General features: G+C 36.9%; 1 protein-coding gene across 5 annotated transcripts in view; it reads left to right on the forward strand.

Annotated features, from left to right (window-relative positions):
• Positions 1-19,872, forward strand: part of PIAS1 (protein inhibitor of activated STAT 1) — a 220,618-nt gene that overhangs the window by 102,643 nt on the left and 98,103 nt on the right. For all 5 annotated transcript variants that reach the window (XM_082446540.1, XM_082446539.1, XM_082446542.1 and 2 more), the window contains exon 2: positions 18,841-19,285. In XM_082446540.1, the coding sequence (XP_082302666.1) occupies positions 18,841-19,285 (445 nt within the window). The remainder of the gene's footprint in view (positions 1-18,840; positions 19,286-19,872) is intronic.

Below are 19,872 nucleotides of genomic sequence, written 5' to 3' on the forward strand. Positions count from 1 at the left end.
TCTGCTTTCAGTTTCCCCCCTTTGGTTGCCAGGTCAGTTTTCCCCAAACACTCCTTTCATCCTGTCACTCCACTGGCTTTCCATTGAAAACAGGATAAAGTCTTAGCTCTCAGTTTGGTATTCAAGATTTTCTATAGTCTGACTCTAATACATTTCATGTGTCTGTTTTGTCTCCTCCACTGTATAGCAAAAGTTTTTAACTTAAAGCCAGAGCTGTTAGTTTGCTTTTTTGTTGTTGACTAGTGTTCTGCTTTGTACACCACTCCATTTTCCCTCATCCCTACCCTGTGGAGACAGTAGGTGCCTAAGATATATTCGTGAAATGAATTACATTCAAGATTTGTTTCTGTTAGTGAGGGGGCAGATGCACATGTTTATATGACAAGTCTAAATTGTGAATGTTCTGCGATAGGGTCATATCTTCATACTTTTTCTTGTGGCTGCTGCGTAGATGAACTTGAGTAACATTAAATCCAGATAATTTATGAGAGACTGTTTTAGGTTTACCTTTTACATTTCTTTAAGTTATATAGATAATAAATGAATACATTTCTCATTGTAATGTTATAGCAGTAAGTAGAATAAAATTTTAAAGGCCTTCATTTTCACCCCACCCACTCCTTACCCCTTGCAACCTCTTTGGTACCTATTCTGTTTTTTGAGAAGGAGAGAGCATAAGTTTTATTGAGGTATAATTCACATACCATGCATTTCATCCATTTAAGTGCATAATTAAATGGTATTTTAATATATTCACAAAGTTGTGTAACCATCACCGCAACCAGTTTCAGAATATTTTTCTTACCCACCCCCCCGCCCCCGCCAAAGAAATCTTGCACCCTTCAGCTATCACCCCATTGCCACAACACACCCCACCCTCAGGCAACCGCTATCTACTTTTTGTCCCTATAGATTTGCCTGTATTGAACATTTCGTGTAAATGGAATCCTATAATATGTAGTCTTTTGTGTCTGACCTACTCATTTTTCTTTGGACATTTAATTGTGTATGTCTGTATAACATTTGTAATTTATTATATGTGTGTGTGTCTAGATTCAGAACAAATTAGGAACATACATGGAACTCAGTATGTAAATATTTATTAAATGAATGTACATGTATTACCATACATAATCATACTATATACAATATCCTTTGACTTTTTTCACTTAACGATATACTATATTGAAGCTCTTTCCATGACATGTCCCAAAATGAGATGGTCTCTTTCTTTTTTACAGTGCAAATATTTCATATGTATGTTTGTAGAAGTTTACCTCTTGAATTTATCAATGTATATGTCTAAAAGTTCTTAACTTGTTTTGATGGTTTTGCTATATTGTTTTTATAAAAAAAATAGTTGCCACATTTAATGTAACTCCGATAATATTAATATTGGAATTTCACTTAAAAATAGGAATGAAAACTGTAACAGATAAGGGTTGTTTGGCTTGAGGAGAAATGAATATAGGCTCTTTATGGGGTGCTGGCAGTACACAGCCAGAGCAGTTCATTTTGTATTTGGGTTTCTGAATGTGAGCAAGCCTGTTTTTAGCTTCATGGCATAGTGCTTAAAATAGAATTTAAACATGCTATCTTGTGCATTATGGTGAATTTTAAGACTTTTTCTTGTAGCCATGTAGGTCTAATCTTAAGATCTGAAAGATTTCAGGGTAAATATTTTTCTCATATATTAAAATCATCAGTCTGGTCTGTGGGCTTCTGTGAGTTACCCAAGAAAGAGAACGTAGAGGCACCTAGCTCAGAGTCTAGCTTATAGTAGGTATTTGGTAATTATTTGTTATTTATTCAGGAAGTATCATATTCTGTCGTTCATTATATGTTTGAGTTCCGACTGTATGTGAAATGCCAGATTATCAGTTGGTTTGAGCATATCACCATATAAATGTGTGTATTTATTTAAACACTCTTGTTATAGTGGGATATGTACTAAAAATATTTGTTTCTTAAGCATCCAAGTAATGCACCACTTATTACAGTGGTTCTCAAAGTGTGTTTCCCAGACCTCTGGTAGTTCTTCAGACTCTTTCTGGGGATCCTGCAGGTCAAAACTATTTTCTCAGTAGAAGTAAGACATTATTTGCTATATTGACATTTGCAAAATCAGTGGTGGGTAAAATTACATGAATTAAGGCAGTAACACTAAACTGTACTAGTTTACGACCTCATGCACTTGGAATTAAGATGATGAAACAATAAAACTTATTAATTTCATTATGTCTCAATTCTTGAATACGTTTTAAAATATATTTTGTGTGATGAAAAGTCCTGTAAACCACTTTTACTGAACACCAAATCTGATGATGGTTAATTCAAGAAAAAGAACTTGTGCAGTTGTTTGAGTTGGCATGCTGAACTAGCTACTTTTTTAATGGGATACCATTTTTATTTGAAAGAATGGCTGACGAAGTATGGTTATAAAGACTTGGGTATTCGGCAGACGTTTTCTCAAAACTAAACCAAGTGAGCCTGTCACAGCAAGACAAACTGACAATATTTGTTGCTAATGATAAAATTTCAGCTTTCAAGTGAAAATAGAATTTTGGGAGACTTGTGTTTGCCACTTTGAGCTTGACAGTTTCCCAATACTTGACTTTTTTTTTTTTTTTTCCGATAAGATCAGTGGTGGTGGTTTTTTTTTTTTTTTTAATTTAATTTATTTTTTGGCTGTGTTGGGTCTTCATTGCTGCACACAGGCTTTCTCTAGTTGCAGTGAGCAGGGGCTACTCTTCGTTGTGGTGCGCAGGCTTCTCATTGCAGTGGATTCTCTTGTTGTGGAGCGCGGGCTCTATGTGTGCGGGCTTCAGTAGTTGTGGCGCACGGGCTCTAGAGTGCAGGCTCAGTAGTTGTGGCACATGCGCTTAGTTGCTCTGCGGCATGTGGGATCTTCTGGACCAAGGATCAAACCCGTGTCCCCTGCACTGGCAGGCGGATTCCTAACCACTGCGCCACCAGGGAAGTCTCCAGGGTGGTATTAATGAATGTTATATATTGAAGTTGTAAAGTGAAAAGGTCAACATTTGGAAGAACTGCATAACTCACTGAAGCAATACTTTCTAAATAATCAATGCATGGTATTGCAAAATGGTAAAAAGATCCATTGGAAATGTAAGACAGACCAATGGATTTGAGTATATCAGAGTAGGAAATGTTCATTGATATGGTTTCAGATTCCATATTGGAACAGCCTTTAAGAAACTGCCACTTGTTGAGTTTTGGTAGAGGACCAAAGAATATCCACAGTTATCTGAGAAAGCTATTGAAATACTCCATCTTTTTCCACTACGTATCTGCATAAGGCTGAATTTTCTTCATGTACTTCAATCAAAACAACCTAATGCAGATTGAATGTGAAAGTGGATATGAAAATGAGGCTGTCTTTTTTAAACCAGACATTAAAGAGATGTGCAAAAATGTAAAATAGTGACTATTTTTACAATTTTTTTTGTCTTGGAATAGTCTTTTTAAGTTAATATTTTGATTTATGTTAAGTAATTTATTATTTTTTTAAATGACAAATCTTTAAAAATTTTGTTTTCTTTTTTCTTTAAAAGTTTTAAATTATAGTAATATATACATAACTTAAAATTTACCATCTTATCCACTTTAATTTAAAAAATTAATTTATTTTTGGCTGCGTTGGGTCCTCGTTGCTCCACGGGCTTTCTCTGGTTGCAGCGAGCAGGGGCTACTCTTTGTTGTGGTGTGCAGGCTTCTCATTGCGGTGGCTTCTCTTGTTGCGGAGCACGGGCTCTAGGCATGCGGGCTTCAGTAGTTGTGGCACGCAGGCTCAGTAGTTGTGGCTCGCGGGCTCTAGAGCGCAGCCTCAGTAGTGGTGGTGCACGGGCTTAGTTGCTCCGCGGCACGTGGGATCTTCCCAGACCAGGGCTCAAACCCATTTCCCTTGCATTGGCAGACAGATTCTTAACCACTGTGCCACCAGGGAAGTCCCTGTGTTTAGTTTTAGAGTATTAGGGTGACCATATATAATTTATCAACCAAAGTGGGACACTTTTAAGAGTGGAAGGGGATGCTTTTAATAATGTTGCTAGAACAACAGATGTAAAATGGAAAACTTGAAGATCTTGTAATTTTTTCTAAAATACTTTTTTTGTGAAGTGCTAAGAAATGAGATGACAGAGATTAAAAAATGATAATAATAAAGAAGAGTTTTGTGGCCAAGTAAATTTGCAAAATGTTGGATGCAAAGTTAACATACTTCTTCTGCTGGACTTCTTAAGACCTTTAATGTGTGAATGTTGTTTGAGAAGGGAGGGCATGATGGGGAATTATAGACTCTTGAATTTCCTGGACCGGTTTTTTTTTTTTTTTGTCCTTATTTGAATTTGTTACAATATTGCTTCTGGTTGTTTGTTTTGGTTTTTTGTCCCCAAGAAATGTGGGATCTTAGCTCTCTGACCAGAGATCAAACCCTCACCCTGTGCATTGGAAGGCAAAGTCTTAACCACAGGACCACCAGGGAAGTCCCTCCTGGACCAGTTTTACCCCAGCACCCTATTACTCTGAATATCTATTAACCGTATGAACGTAGTTTGGAAAATGGTGACTTGGAGTATCCTGTCATTTAAATTGGAGCTTTTTAATGTGAAGCCCAATCAGATTGCTTCTCAGTTATAAGTTTTATTTGGGATTTTGTTTTGTCATATCTGGGCAGCTAACTTTATTACAATGAGTAAAATTTGAAGTTTAAAAAATATAACCTCATAAACTAGTCACTATATGCAGATGACATACTATATATAGAAAACCCTGAAAACTCCACACAGAAACTACTAGAACTGAAAAATGAATTCAGCAAGGTAGCAGGATACAAGATTAACATACAGAAATCAGTTGCATTTCTTTAACAAATATCAGAAAGGGAATGTAAAAAACAATACCTTTTTAAAAATTGTATTTATTTTTTTAATATTTATTTGGTTGGAATATAGTTGATTAACAACATTGTGTTTCAGGTGTACAGCAAAGTGATTCAGATATACATATACATGAATCTATTATTTTTCAAATTGTTTTCCCATTTAGGTTATTACAGAATATTGAGCAGAGTTCCCTGTGCTATACAGTAGGTCCCTGTTCGTTATCTATTTTAAATATAGCAGTGTGTACATGTCAATCCCAAACTGCCAGTCTGTCTCTCCCCCTCCACCCCTCCCACTGGTAACCATAAGTTCTCTAAGCCTATGAGTCTGTTTCTGTTTTGTAAATAAGTTCATTTGTATCTTTTTTTAAGATTCCCCATATAAGTGATATCATATATGTCTTTCTCTGTTTGACTTACTTAGTATGATAATCTCCAGGTCCATCCATGTTGCTGCAAATGGCATTATTTCATGCTTTTTAATGGCCGAGTAATATTCCACTGTATATATGTACCACATCTTCTTTATCCATTCATCTGTCAGTGGACATTTAGATTGCTTTCACGTCTTGGCTATTGTAAATAGTGCTGCAATGAACATTAGGGTTCATGTATCCTTTTGAACCACGTTTTTCTCTGGCTATATGCCCAGGGAGTGGGATTGCTGGATCATATGGTAGCTCTATTTTTAGTCTCCTAAGCAACCTCCATGCTGTTCTCCATAGTGGCTGTACCAATTTACATTCCCACCTATAGTGTAGGAGGGTTCCCTTTTCTCCACACTCTCGCCAGCATTTATTGTTTGTAGACTTTTTGATGATGGCCATTCTGACTTGTGTGAGGTGATATCTCATTGTAGTTTTGATTTGCATCTCTAATACTAAGCGATGTTGAGCATCTTTTCCTGTGCCTCTTGTTCATCTGTATGTCTTCTTTGGAGAAATGTCTAGTTAAGTTTTCTGCCCATTTTTTGAATGGGTTGTTTAAAAAAACAATACCTTTTAAAATCACACCAAAAAAAAAAAAAAATACTTAGGAATACACCTGACCAAGGAGGTGAAAGACTTATGTGATGAGAACTATAGAACGTTAACAAAGAAAATTGAAGATGAGTCAAAGAAATGGAAAGATATCCCATGCTCTTGGACTGGACGAATTAATATTGTTAAAATGACCATACTACCCAAAGCAATACACCGATTTAATGTGATCCCTATCAAATTATCAATGGTATTTTTTGTTAGAAGTAGAACAAATAATCCTAAAATTTATATGGAACCATAAAAGACCCAGAATTGCAAAAGCAATCCTGAGGAAAAAGAATAAAGCAGGAGGCATAATCATCCCAGACTTCAGACAATACTACAAGGGTTTAATTTCCAAAATATACAAACAGCTCATACAACTCAATAACAACAACCCAATCAAAAAATGGGCAGAAGACTTAAATAGACATTTCTCAAAAGAAGACATACAGATGGCCAATAGGCACCTGAAAAAGATGCTCAACATTGCTAATTATTAGAGAAATGCAAATCAGAACTACAGTGAGGTACCACCTCACACTGGTCAGAATGGCCATCATTAAAAAGTCTGCAAATAACAAATGCTGGAGAGGGTGTGGAGAAAAGGGAACCCTCCTACACTGTTGGGGGTAATGTAAGTTGGTGCAGCCACTATGGAGAACAGTATGGAGGTTCCTCAAAAAACTAAAAATAGAGTTGCCATATGATCCAGCAATCCCACTCCTGGGTGTATTTCTGGACAAAACTATAATTCAAAAAGCTACATGGATGAATGGATAAAGATGGATAAATGGATAAAGAAGATGTGGTACATACATACAATGGAATATTACTCAGCCACAAAAAAATGAAATAATGCCATTTGTAGCAACTTGGATGGACCTAAAGATTATCATACTAAGTGAAGTAAGTCAGAAAGAGAAAGACATACTATATGATGCCACTTATATGTGGAATCTAAAATGTGACACAAATGAACCTATCTACAAAGGAGAAACAGACTCACAGACATAGAGAACAGACTTGTGGTTGCCAACGGGGAAGGAGAGGTGGGAGAGGAATTGACTGCGAGTTTGGGGTTAGTAGATGCAAACTATTACATATAGAATGGATGGACAACAAGGTCCTACTGTGTAGCACAGGGAACTATATTCAATATCCTGTAATAAACAATAATGGAAAAGAATTTTTTTAAATAAAATAAAATTAAAAACAACATTTGTGGGAATTTCCTGGAGGTCCAGTGGTTAGGACTCAGCGCTTTCACTGCAAGGGCCTGGGTTCAATCCCTGCTTGGGGAACTAAGATCCTGCAAGCCTTGTAGTGCGGCCAAAAAAAAAAAAAAAAAAAATTGTGTATATCTTTTTCTAAGCTTGTTTTTCTCTGAAAGCTATAAATCAAGCATATGATAACCTTGTTTTTCTTGTGCACCCTGGACAGTGTTTATTGAATAATTACCTTAAGATTGGAGAATCTTGGGGAAAAATAATCATCTGAATCCTAAGTAGTTGAACGATCTTATTTGTAACCTTAAACTTTGTTATCTGGAGGGGAGTTTCTTATCATGTGCCACTGGGCTCTATAGTCTTGACCCTGTTATATCCCAAGTTTTAAGGATGACCTGTATGAATATTTAAGAAGCAAAACTCTCAGATTTTGTAGGTGTCAGAAAACTGGGAAGAATGTTAGATGACAAAATCAAGAGGAATTAATTCCTTGATAATTAATTCCTTGATAATTAATTCATCATCATCATCATCATCTCCTGTGCACTTACTAGATGTCATCTACCATACTTAGCATAGGTGATATGGAGAAAAGTGTCCTTGAAAGTCTCAAAGTCTAGGGGAGGACATAGACTAGAAAATCAGCTGTTTACAACACTGTGTGATAAATGCTACAGCAGAGAGTGCAGGGTGCAATTCTTCAACAGGGTTTTGAAAGGCTGGAATAATGAACTTGGAAAAAACGAAGTTTAACAGCGCTGTATATAAAGTTCTATTTTTAAATTTTAAAAATTGTATTCGAGGATGAGGAGGTTTAACCTAGTAGCATGTCATATGAAAACAATTGAATAAAGGTTTTAGTTAACCTCAAGCTTAATGTGAGCGACAATGTGATGTGGACGTGACTCCCTGTCCCTGCTGAAAGAAAAGCATAACGTACAACATCCTTCCACTTGCCTAAATAAAACAGGCCAGTCAGTCTAAAATGCCTTATTAGGTTGCACTGGTAGAAATAGCTCTGTTCATAATAAGAGAGATAGTACTAAGAGTAGTCAAACTATCATCTGGATTATTTCATTCACTCTGAGTACGATGGCCAGGGTGGGAAGGGGTCTATACCAACAGGATGAAATTTTAGAACCATTGGGTAGAAGTTTAAGGAAAATTTCAATTCATAGAGCTTTTCAGTAATGTAGGCTGTTTTAAGATTAGATTGTGAACTCATGTAAGTGTTTCAGCAGAGGCTGGGAGACCATCAATTAAGGAGGTTACAGTAGAACTTCATATATTAGATGGAGAGTTGGACAAGATGATTGCTAAAGTTCTATTTTAAACTAACAACATTGTAAGTCAAGTATACGTCAAGAAAAATAAAGTCCTATTTTATGTTATGGTCCTATGATTCTACAGTTTTTAAAAACATCATTTCAGGGCTTCCCTGGTGGTGCAGTGGTTGGGAATCTCCCTGCCAATGCAGGGAACACAGGTTCGATCCCTGGTCTGGGAGGATCCCACATGCCGTGGAGCAACTAAGCCTGTGTGCCACAACTACTGAGCCTGTATGCCACAACTACTGAGCCCGTGTGCCTAGAGCCCGTGCTGCGCAATGAGAGGCCGCCACGGTGAGAGGCCAGTGCACCGCAATGAAGAGTAGCCCCCACTCTCTGCAACTAGAGGAAAAAAAAAAACAAACCCATGTGCAGCAACGAAGACCCAACACAGCCAAAAATAAAAAATTAAAAAAACAAAAACTAAAAAAAGAAAAACATCATTTCATGGACTTCCTTGGTGGTCTAGTGGTTAAGACTCCGTGCTTCCATTGCAGGGGGTCCAGGTTCGATCCCTGGTCAGGGGAGTTCTGTATGGCACACGGTGCGGCAAAAAAAAAAAAAAAAAAAAAAATCATTTCAAATTCCCTAATGATGTCTGTAATTGTCAGTACTCTGCAGCATTGTGTGGACTTTGGCATCTGACTTTTGAGTCTGAGCTCCACTATTTACTAGCTCTAACTTTGATTGAATAGGTTACACTTGTTACTCTGAAATAGTTCTCTTGATACTTTCCCTCTAAGGTTTTTACTTAATCACTTTTCTGGGACCCAGATTGAAGGCTGTGATTTAAAGATTTTGTATAGTTACAGAATGCATTTTTTCTCACTTTTTGTTTTGTTAATATTTATCTATTCTTTTACACTTCGTAACTTTCTCTCAGATAGAGTATAATGTATCTTTCATTGCATCTTGTCTGAAACTTAAATTAGATGATATCTCCAGTTGTAAATGCAACATTTTGTTTGGTTTTGGTTGGAGGAGTTTGTGAAAAAATATTCATTCTTTTATAATTTGATAGACTTAAAATTTCTTAAAGCTTTATTTATTTTATTTTTTTATACATTTATTTATATATTTAAAAATTTTTGGCTGCGTTGGGTCTTCATTGCTGTGCGCAGGCTTTCTCTAGTTGTGGCGAGTGGGGGCTACACTTCGTTGTGGTGCGTGGGCTTCTCATTGTGGTGGCTTCTCTTGTTGAGGAGCACGGGCTCTAGGTGCGTGGGCTTTCAGTAGTTGTGGCTCATGGGCTCTAGAGCGCAGGCTCAGTAGTTGTGGTACACAGACTTAGTTGCTCCACGGCCTGTGGGATCTTCCCGGACCAGGGCTCGAACCCATGTCCCCTGCACTGGCAGGTGGATTCTTAACCGCTGTGCCAGCAGGGAAGTCCATAAAGCTTTATTATTTTTAAATTTTAGATTTTATTTGAAAAGTGAACGATTGTTCTCATGATCATGTATAGCACTGCTTTTTAAAAGGCACCTTATCTAGATGATTGAACGTTCTTGCAGATTTTCTTTGCAGTATTTCTTGGTCCTCTCTCCTCTATTTCCACTGTCACAGTTTCTTCTTACATGTAGATAAATAATTCTTGCTTGTTGCTGTCTCTTTTAGCTAGAAGTCTTATTTCTTAGTCTCTTTCATCCATCCTATAGGTGGCTACTTGAATAACCTTAAACTATTTTTATCACTTGTTTACTGTCCCCAAATAAGCATTTATTCCACTGCTTGTTCACTCTGTAGAGTCTAATTTCTCTCACTGTCATTTAGTGCCCCCATCCCAGTGTAACACATACTCTGTCCTGGCTAAGATTTGTGATAAGACACTTGTATTGGTTAGTGGTTATAAATTTGAGCTCTGGAGTCAGGTCAGGTTTGAGCCCTGTCTCCATCACTTATTTACTTATTTACTGTTTAGCATCAGTTCTCTTAACCATAAAATGGGAATAATATTGGTCTGTCTCTTGTGTCCATGTGAGGGTTAAGTAAGATACTCATGCTACTATAATTAATATGTAATTGGCATATTATAAGCATTTAATATATATTAGGTTTATCATTATTTTTACTGTATCAACTCATGTATGACACTTATATTTTTGATTGAGAACATTGCTCATGGAGAGATTTCACTGACCATACAGATTGTATTTCCTTAACCTGTGGAAGAGTAGAACGAAAAGAAAGATTTCACTTAATAGTTATAGCATTATAGAATTTTGAAATTGAGGAATCTTTGAGAAGCTCTAGTCAATCTGTCATTTTTTAAAGAGAGAAAATAGACCCTGAAAGATTGTGATTCAGTAAATTAGTGGCCGAGTTAGTATTAGAATCCAAATTCTATATATACTAGTACCATATTATGTTGTATTTGTACCTAGCACATTTGAGAATTGAATTAATATGATCATGAGTCTCTGTTTCTGAAGAATAGCTTATCTCTATGTGTTCATTGTTTGTTCCTGTATTCCCTTTCTACAACTCATTTAGGGCTCATTCATGGATCCAAAAAGCGTTTATTGAACATCTGTGTGCAGAGCAGCTTTTTACTTAAAGTTATATTTGTCCTACCTCTGCATAAGAAGTTTGGCAATGTGTTAGAATTTTAAACTCTTAATTTTTAAATTAAACTTTTTTTATTGTAAAAAATATTTAATCCAAATTTTAAACTGTTTTGATTTGGGTTTGTTATTTTTAGTATTCGAGTTATCATCTAGAAGGAGCTTTTGAAGGACATATCCGTGAGTTTCATGAAATGTGGTAGTACATAAATGGGGATGATATTTAAATTATCTATCAAAAATCAAAGCCATGATATGCCATTTCAACAGAGTGTTAGGTTTATACTTTGCTTGAAGGAGAATGGAATCTTCATGTTTTGTCATTATGTGGGAGCTAAATGCAACCCATGTGATGGAAGATACCAGAAGGGGAGAAAGAAAATCAGCTAGAGGAGTAGGCACTACAGGTCATTTTTCAGTCATCTTATATTGAGAAATAAATAAAAGATGAGAAATCAGGTGGAACAAGATTATGGAGAAGTATGTAACCAGCCTGACTTGCTGCTTTAGTAGAAACTGTCTAACTAGGTTTTCTGGTTGAACTGGACATTGTTGACAAATTGCTAATCTAACAGCTGTTTATTAACTATTTCAAGTGGAGAGGATTAGAAGTGATCCTGAAGTCAGTTCCATTGAATGAAGAATCTGACTTTGAAAATAATGAATAAAATATTTTTGTAGTACCGTACAATCTTTATGCAGTTAGAGTATTTTTGATGATTGCTTTTGTGGATGGAAAGTAAAAGTATAAATGAAATATTATGACATTGTTAAATGCCTATTTTGACTGTCTTTAGAATTCATTTTGGTTTACAGTTGTTTACAAATTGATACCAGATAAAGATTCATAATATAGAGTCTGCTTTATGATTCATCCCCTAAAATACTGAAGTGGGATGTGTGAACGAGAGTAATTAGGTAGTTCAACAGGAAGTACCTAATTCTTATTCACAATTTAGGTATGACCTTTAATAACGTAGGGTCATAGCTAATGAGACAGTAACATTGGCCCTTTTTATTTAATCTCAAAAAGCTGTCTACAATACTTATTAATATTGCTTGACTATTTCTTGTATTTCTTTTTCTCAGAATATAGTCCCTGCCTCTGTAGTTGGAATGGTGTTCTTATACAGGCACACACACATAACTGTGTGTGTGTGTGTTTGTGTGTGTGTGTGTAAAATGTTACATATCTGAGAAGGAGATTAAGTTGAAATGTGTTCTTATATAATGGTGAGGACCTTCCCCTCCTTCCTCCCCATTCCCCTACTCTGCCCTGAGAACACTGGAAGTCAACCTTATACTGCCAAAGCAGGAGGTTGGAGGATTCCTCTGTGTCAAAAGTGATCAGATAAAAGGAAAAAATGGAATCCTCATGATAGCCAAGTTCCTGCCTTATCATCCTAGAGTGCAGTACTCCGGTCTGCTCACTCACACAGTTCATCTGATCATCTTTTTCGTGTCTTACTCTTAGATATAAATGTACAGCCAAAGGTTCCCTCTTACTTGAGGAAAACGTCAAGCATGAAAGGCAGAGACCCGAGAGAATAGCAAGAAAGAACTCAGATTACAGAGACAAGTGCAGGCAGGTGAAGAAAACAACAACATCAAACATCCTATTTATTTATATTCTCAAGAGAAAAGAAGATGCTGTAGTAAAAAATAAAATAAAATTAAAAAAAAGAGAGAAGATACTACACTACATTCATGTAAAATAAGAACAAGATGTAGAGGGAAAAGAAAAGAAAAAGAAAAATGCAGCAAACAGAAAAGAGCTCATAGGAATTAAAATTTTTTTTTTAAATTTATTTATTTATTTTATTTTTTTTGGCTGTGTTGGGTCTTCGTTTCTATGTGAGGGCTTTCTCTAGTTGTGGCAAGTGGGGGCCACTCTTCATCGCGGTGTGCGGGCCTCTCACTGTCGCGGCCCCTCTTGTTGCGGGGCACAGGCTCCAGACGCGCAGGCTCAGCAGTTGTGGCTCACGGGCCTAGTTGCTCTGCGGCATGTGGGATCTTCCCAGACCAGGGCTCGAACCCGTGTCCCCTGCATTGGCAGGCAGCTTCTCAGCCACTGTGACACCAGGGAAGCCCCGGAATTAAAATTTTAATAGAAGAGTTAGAAGATGAAGTTGAGGAAATCTCCCGGAAAATAGAGCTAAAGACAAGAGATGTAAATGCAAGAGGAAAAAGAAAACAGAGCAAAAGAGAATTAGACAGTCTAGCAAGGCCAGTATCTAAATAATAGGCATGCAAGAAAGAGAACAGAAAAAAGTCAAAGGAAGATTACTGCAAGAAAACTTCCCAGGGACTTCCCTGGTGGCACAGTGGTTAAGAATCCACCTGCCAATGCAGGGGACACAGGTTCGATCCCTCGTCCGGGAAGATCCCACATGCCGCAGAGCAGCTAAGCACATGTGCCACAACTACTGAGGCTGTGCTCTAGAGCCCGCGAGCCACAACTACTGAGCCCGTGTGCCACAACTACTGAAGCCCACATGCCTAGAGCCCGTGCTCCGCAACAAGAGAAGCCACAGCAGTGAGAAGCCCACACACTGCCACGAAGAGTAGCCCCTGCTTGCCGCAACTAGAGAAAGCCCGCATGCAGCAACGAAGACCCAACATAGGCAAAAATAAATTTATTTAAAAAAAAAAAAGAAAACTTCCCAGAACTGAAGGACATATATCTATAAATGTAAAAGACTTAGCACTTATCAGTTCATACAATAAAAAAAAAACAAAAAACCTACTCCAAGATACAATATTGTAAAATTTCAGAACACATACAGAGAAGCTTCTGGAAGCTTCCTGAGGAGGATATATAGGTGACTGTGAAAGACTGTGGATCAGAATGGTGCCAGGCTTCTTAAGAGAAGATGATGAGGAAAGGCCTTCAAAATTCTGATGGAACATACTTTCCTGTCTGGAATTCTATACTGAGCCAAACTCAGTTACTAAGTATGAGTAAATGAAGATATTTTTAGACAATGCAAGGGATTTTTAAAAAAGTGTACTTCCCATGCCCCCTTCTCAGGAAGCTACTGGAGGAAATACCCCACTAAAAAGAGAAAATCAAGAAAGGAAGAAGTGAGATCAAGGAAACAGGGGGTCCAACACAAAGAGTGATAAGGGAATTCCCAGGATAAGTTAAAGGGAAATTCCATGACCATAGTTTTGTACCAGGTCTAGAGAGCAAGCAGTCTAAATTAGAACTTGATGGAGGATTGTATGAAGTATATTTTTAAGAAAGAAATTAAAGGACTTCTCTGGTGGCGCAGTGGTTAGGAATCTACCTGCCAATGCAGGGGACATGGGTTCAATCCCTGGTGTGGGAAGATCTCACATGCTGTGGAGCAACTAAGCCCGTGTGCCACAACTACTGAGCCTGTGCTCTAGAGCCCGTGAGCCACAACTACTGAGCCTGTGTGCCACAACTACTGAAGCCCATGCGCCTAGAGCCCATGCTCCGCAACAAGAGAAGCCACTGCAATAAGAAGTCCCGCGCACCGCAACCAAGAGTAGCCCCTGCTCGCCGCAACTAGAGAAAGGCCACGCGCAGCAACGAAGACCCAATGCAGCCAAAAATAAAATTACCAAAAAAGAAATTAAAACAGAGATTTACCTGATATATTTGAATATGTTGAGAGGAAAGTTAACACTAGCAATTTAAAGATGAATTAACCGTAGTTACACAGAAAATTAAGCAAATGCAAAAATGGTGCAGTTATTAACTAGAAGGAAAACAAGGTCATACAAAAAAAGAAACAGTAATCATGATGTACTTTTGGCTTGTCTGTGAATATTATTTACGGCCATAGTAATAATATAAACTCTAACAATTGATTCAACCAAAAATGATGATGGGAAGTTGTAACAGATCTAAAACATTATCTTTTAATAGGAAGTCAATTTTTTTCCTAAAGGGAAAAAATTTTAAATAACTAATAGACCTACTATATAGTAGAAATAGGGAAAAAAACGCCTGAAGAAATAGCTAAAAAGACTTGAAAGTAGTTGCCTTAGGGATGTGAAAAATGGGGACAGGGCAAGTGAGATCTGTTTTTCTTGTAAAACTGTTCGACTTTTAAAACGGTGTGCAGGTCTTTCTGATTAAAAAGATTCATTTTAAAAAGATGCTCCTCACAGAATGCTTTCTGTACAGAATATACACATTTCTCAGGCATTCTATCATTTGGGGTTGTAGAGTCAGCAGAATGCTATCCAAGGAGGTAATGATTTCTAGTAATAGCAGTGGTTGATGTTGTCCTTAGTTATAAATATTCATTTTGTTGTAGTGCTAACAAATGGAGATTTTAAACACACGAAAGATTAAAATACATTGCATTTCAACATTTCACATTTAAGTGTTTAGTTTTCCTCTGTGTTGTCAACACTTTACATTGTGAATTGACTGCTCCATGCTTCTTTGAAGCTTTTTGGTTGAGAGATACTTCAGATGGTTGCATTTCCTGCCCTCTTATTTGGTTTTTTAAACAGTGCATGCTTATTACAGTCCTTAAGATTATGCAGCAGCTGCTCCAATAATAGCAATAGATAGCACCTCATCTTTCACTGTACCTGATTACAAGGTGCAATGGTTAATTTGAATCCAGATGTTTTCTTTTATCTTAACCACCAATTTTTTTTAAAGCTAAAATGTTGAAGCTTGAAGTTGAGATTGAATGTTAAATAAATTGATCTTTTAGAAGTTTTTCTCTTTCCTAATTAAAAGGCATGTGGTTTGTTTTCGCTAAAAGACACTAACATAGTGTAAAGGTACAACATTTGGAGTAGAAGTAGTTTTGTATCATTCAACAAATTTCTTAACCTTCCTAGGCCTCAGTTTTCCCATCTGTAAATTGAGGACAATACCTACCTTATAATTGTGATGATTAATTATGCGTCCTGTGAAAATGAAAACAAAAATTATGCCTATGTCATTAACTTTTTTCTTTTGATCATCAAGCATGAGATTTTATTTTATGCGAGTTGTCAATGTATTCTTCCATAGAAATAGAACAATAATACATCTGTGCTGCATTTAAATAAATCCTTATACACATAGAGTTAGGACAAAAGCTGTCATAAGTTTATGGTAACCGCTGAGTTTCGGTTTTTGTGTTTGACTTAAGAGAATGGAGCTGAATTGAAATGGAAAGACATTCTTCTCTTTCTAAAAATTTATCGTGTTTTCTCTGTAAAACAAAATACATTTGGCCAATGCCAACTTAAATTTAGTTTTAACCTATAATCTTCGAAGCATAATTCATGTTATTTCTCTAAGAGCAGAAGCTTATTAATACAGTGCTTTTCTGTTGAAATCTCTGTTCCTTTTAAAATAAGTAAAAAAAAATCTTTAAAACTATTTTGTACTCTTAGGACAGTTTGGATAGTAGGGAGAAATTGATATCCTGCTGACATTATAGTAATTATTTAATCTCTGATAACAATCTAAAGAGAGAAACGTTATAGGATTCGGGCTAGAATTTGTTTTTTAAGGGCTACATTATATCTTTGAACATAAGAGCTTGGGAGTTCATTTGGATTTATATTATAGTTATATGTATAACTTATCACTGTAGAATCCACCCCCACCCTTCCTTCTGGTGTGATTTTCTTATTTTGTTCATCATTCATTCATTGTCCTGTCATTATTGTTGGGCCCTAGTGTTAGAGGCTGAAGGTAACATGACCTTGTACCATAGAGCATGGGTCCCCAACCACCTGGTCCATGGCCTGATAGGAACTTGGCTACACAGCAGGAGGTGAGCGGTGGGAGAGCAAGCAAAGCTTCATCTGTATTTACAGCTGCTCCCCATCATTACCACCTGAGCTCCACCTCTTGTCAGATCAGCGGTGACATTAGATTCTCATAGGAGCGTGAACCCTACTGTGAACTGCGCATGTGAGGGATCTAGGTCGCGTGCTCCTTATGAGAATCTAATGCCCGATGATCTGAGGTGGAGCTGAGGTGGTGAGGCTAGTGCTGGGAAGCAGCTGCAAATACAGATTATCATGAGCAGAGAGGTTTGACTGCACAGAGACCATAATCAATGTGCTTGAATCATCCCAAAACCATCATCCTCCCCTCCCTGACCCATGGAAAAATTGTCTTCCACGAAACTGGTCCCTGGTGTCAAAAAGGTTGGGGACTGTTGCCATAGAGGACCTCAGTCTGGTCATGGAATCATTTGTAAAAAAAAAGAAAATTATAATACAGCAAGATAAGTGCTAAAATAAAGATATGAAAAATGGCCAGTAAGAGTAGTGAAAAGAGAGTCATTTAGTTCTGCCAGGCCTAAAGGGCAAGGCTGACAAAATCTGGGCTTTAAGGAAACAAAGCATTCTCCAGGCCAGGGAAGGTAGGGCAAGGGCTCATATTTCTTTGATTAACCCGCTATATTGCATTTAAAGCTCTTTATACACTTGTTTTTCTCACTGTTTTATTTTTCTTAATTGTTTTGTAATCTGCAGATAACTTCTAGATGATTGGCTTGAGATGAATGTTATCCCAGGGAGTGGTGGTAAATTAGGGAAGGCAGCTTAGCTTTTGTGGTATTTGGGATGAGGTGAGGGGAGAAAACAGTTGTGCAAATAGAGAGTAAATGGTAACCTTACATGTGTCTTTCATCCTGACACCTCCCTGTCAGTGGTGGTAAAGTCAGGATTCTTCTGTTAATAGCTGTATGATCTTGTCTTCCCTTTGGATTTCATTTTCCTCAACTTTAAAATGAGAGAATTGGTGTGGGTATTTCCTGTTGGTAGTCTCTTAGTAGTTGGGGAAAAAGGAGAAATAAGTTTGGGAACGCAGAGTTAAAGTTAAATAGATTTCTTTACTACAGCCTTATGCATTATGGCATGTGGATTGAATTCCTGGATTTCTGCCACGTGGCTTGTGGGATCTTAGTTCCCCGATGAGGGATTGAGCCCAGGCCCTCGGCAGTGAAAGCACAGAGTCCGAACCATTGGACTGCCAGGAAATTCCCAATTCCTGGACTTTTTAGCCTGGCTTTGCCAATAGAGTGTCAATAATATGTTTCCAGTGTCATCCTTTTCCTAATGGTTTAGTGGAAAGATCATGCATGGGCTTTAGAATTACACATAACTGGGTTTAAATCCTCATTGATACTTAGTAGCTATGTGGCCTTAGGTAAGTTGTTTAACCTTTCCTAACTAGTTTCTTCACATGTAAAGCAGGAAGGGTAACACCTTGTGGAGTTGTAAAGATTTAATGACAACCCATATGAAAATATCAAATGTATCTGGTATATAATGGGTCAAAAAAGGTATAGTTTAAGCCCTATAAATCCCAAAGTCAGTATAGAATGTAATATAATGTTATTTGTATCCTGCCTACATCTGGTGCTTGAGGTGGACTCTTTATATGTTTCACATATACTTATATAATTTTCCCCTAAGAAAACAAATGTTCTTGAGGGTTCATTATCTTTTGCCATCCACACAGCACTCAGTACTCTCCTGGAGACTTAGTAAGTGCTTGATAAATACCTGAAAATTTCATTATAACAATGGAATGAGGTGAGATGTGGTTCTACTTGGTGTATACTTATTTTACATCTTTCATAACCCTAGGTAGAAGTTCGTGAATTTATGAATATTAATTTTAAATTTCTTTGGTTATATCAAATGATTAGATTTTAAGTTTGAAATAACTGGAATTGACTGTAAATAAATTGGCCTTTGTAAACAAACCATAAGGATAAAGTGTTAAAGTATCGTTTAATGTTGTAAATTATATTATTGGAATACTAATGTTTTACATTTTGTTTTGTCTCTAAGCAAATGGTTATGAGCCTTAGAGTTTCTGAACTCCAAGTACTGTTGGGCTACGCTGGGAGAAACAAGCACGGACGCAAACACGAACTTCTCACAAAAGCCCTGCATTTGCTAAAGGCTGGCTGCAGTCCTGCTGTACAAATGAAAATTAAAGAACTCTATAGGCGGAGGTTCCCCCAGAAAATCATGACGCCTGCGGACTTGTCCATCCCCAACGTACATTCAAGTCCTATGCCAGCAACTTTGTCTCCATCTACCATTCCACAACTCACTTATGATGGTCACCCTGCATCATCACCGTTACTCCCTGTTTCTCTTCTGGGACCTAAACATGAACTGGAACTCCCACATCTTACATCAGCTCTTCATCCAGTCCATCCGGATATAAAACTTCAAAAATTACCATTTTATGATTTACTGGATGAACTGATAAAACCCACCAGTCTAGGTAAGATTATTCTGTAATGATTATTTGGTTACTTTTGGAGGATACATTTTCATTTTTGAGTTTGAATTTGACCCAGATTATTATTCATAATAAAATTTATATTTGGTGGTAGGATCTAGATGGTAAAAAGGATCTTTGAATTTTAGACAAATTCAAATATATAAAAGCTGTCTTTTAGACAGAAAAAAAGCATATTCACGTCTTCCGTGATGGTTGCTGACACAGTAAATGTTAAAAACTTTCCAAGAAAATAAACGTTTTTAAAGTGTAATACTTTAGATTGTTGATTACTATTTTATAATAACCCTTACAAAATTAAAATTAAAACCCAGTAATTACTATCAGTCTCTGAATTTAGTTTTTAATTTTCAAGGGTTGATGACATCTAAATCAAATGACTATTTTTGATTATTTAAATGAGTAAATGGTTTAAATTTTTATAAAGGAGATTTGAGCTTTGATGTGTAGTATTTTAATTTCAGTTGACTTTTTCAAGTGGATATGTGTACCTTTCATTTGCACACATGATTATGGTTATATAATCACTTGAAATTTCATGTACTATGTTTTCCCATCATTTGATAAAT

Source organism: Balaenoptera physalus (genome assembly GCF_965194825.1).
Source record: "Balaenoptera physalus genome assembly, chromosome: 2".
NCBI classification, from domain to species: Eukaryota; Metazoa; Chordata; class Mammalia; order Artiodactyla; family Balaenopteridae; genus Balaenoptera; species Balaenoptera physalus.